General features: G+C 41.7%; 1 protein-coding gene across 2 annotated transcripts in view; it reads left to right on the top strand.

Annotated features, from left to right (window-relative positions):
- Positions 1-1,707, top strand: part of CDC123 (cell division cycle 123) — a 51,755-nt gene that overhangs the window by 22,854 nt on the left and 27,194 nt on the right. For both annotated transcript variants that reach the window (XM_003786812.1, XM_023511422.1), the window contains one exon: positions 176-282. In XM_003786812.1, coding sequence (XP_003786860.1) covers positions 176-282 — 107 coding nt within the window. The remainder of the gene's footprint in view (positions 1-175; positions 283-1,707) is intronic.

The following is a 1,707-nucleotide window of genomic DNA, read 5'->3' as shown; positions in this document are numbered from 1 at the left end:
CGGGCTGGGGATTCGAACCCGCCACCTTAGGTGTATGTGGCTGGCGCCTTAGCCGCTTGAGCCACAGGCGCCGAGCCTCCTTCTAAGCTCTTGAAGTGATACATGTGTGATGCATGTTACCGATTTTGTTTATAGGGCTGAGCATTCATACTGATAGCGTGTGGTTTGTGTTTAGGATGCCTATTGGATAGCAATGAACAGTTCTCTGAAGTGTAAGACCCTCAGTGACATCTTTCTGCTTTTCAAGAGTTCTGATTTCATCACTCGTGACTTCACTCAACCGTAAGTATTTCTTGTTCTCTCATGTCAGTGGTTTCAGTACCTGCAAATTGTTCTATAGGTGAAATTCCACTAGTTTTAGTGTAATTATAAACAGCTATTTCAAATAACAAAGCTGTTTCATGTTGCCTAAATGACCTATTAAATCAAACTTTTTTTCCTTTGCAGTAAATTATTTTTGTTTATCAGAGAAAAACAAAATAAGGGACTACAGCTAAATAAAACTAAGACTTGGAAAAACACCCAGGATCTCCCCACGATTAGTTCTGTATACTTCCAAAGTTCTGTCTGTGCAAATATAGGATATAAATATACCTGTCTCTGCTATATGCAGATTTTGTAGAAAAGGGATCCTGTAGTTCATATTGCTTAGTAGACTGCGTTCACATGTATGGTGACAGCTTTGCATGTTGTTAACTGCCTGGATTCATCACTTTTTCATGACCTTGATGACATGCCCTGGGGTAGCTCTAGCATAACATGTTCAACCAATCCTCTGTTCTACGTTTCTGCAGTTTGTGAATTAAATCTTTGGGTGCTTCCTTAATTTTTCCTTAGGATAAATTGGTGTAGTAGAAATGGGATTGCCACGTTTTCTTCCTTTTGCCGATCTCTGTGTAGCTGAAGAACTTGGCTGTGTTGTCTGCATTGCAGGCGGGCAGAGCACCTGCACCACTGAGGGAGGGCTGCTTCATGCTGCTTTTGTTCTGTCATCAGATGGCACTTGTTCTTCTAGGCTCTTGTTTTATCTTAGACCAGTTATCTCAGTTTAAGTGATCTCTAAACAGGCCTTTAAAGGGAAGCATATCACAAACTAAGCAGGAGAAGGGGGAAGATGTTATATATGCATGCCACTTCTCCCCATCCACCCAGTTGATTCTGCCCTGTCAGTTCCCCCCATTTCGGCCTCACATCCGTATCTGAGATGGAGTGTAGCACAAATAAGTAAGTTCACTGCCTGACACTTGTGCTTCAACTCTGTGGCATCTGAGCTCTGCAGCTTAGGCATATTGTTTTAGTATTGTATTATAGTAATTAAAGGAATTAAAGGAAAGGAGTTAAATAACAATCAATGAATGTGATTATATTCATGTTTATTATAAATGGATTTTACCTGTATGGGTATTCCTGGTTCTAAAGAAGTGTGTTTTGTTTCAACATTTAGTTGCCAACCCCCTATGCTGTGTCCACGCCGCTGTTACTGGTAGGGTGCTTGGAGCCTGTGTTTTAGAGTGGTGCAGTAGTATTTTCATTCTAGGAGACACCTCTGATCAAAAGTCACACCTTTTTTCCATTGTAAAGCTTTTTGACATCTGATGCTATAAGTAAAGAGGCCTTGAAATATATTACATAGGCTCGGCGCCTATAGCTCAACGGGGTAAGGCGCCAGCCACGTACACCTAAGGTGGCGGGTTCGAATCCCCAGCC

Source organism: Otolemur garnettii, unplaced genomic scaffold, assembly GCF_000181295.1.
Source record: "Otolemur garnettii isolate 467f Iridium unplaced genomic scaffold, OtoGar3 scaffold00019, whole genome shotgun sequence".
Lineage (NCBI taxonomy): Eukaryota > Metazoa > Chordata > Mammalia > Primates > Galagidae > Otolemur > Otolemur garnettii.
This window is presented reverse-complemented; position numbering and strand designations above follow the sequence as displayed.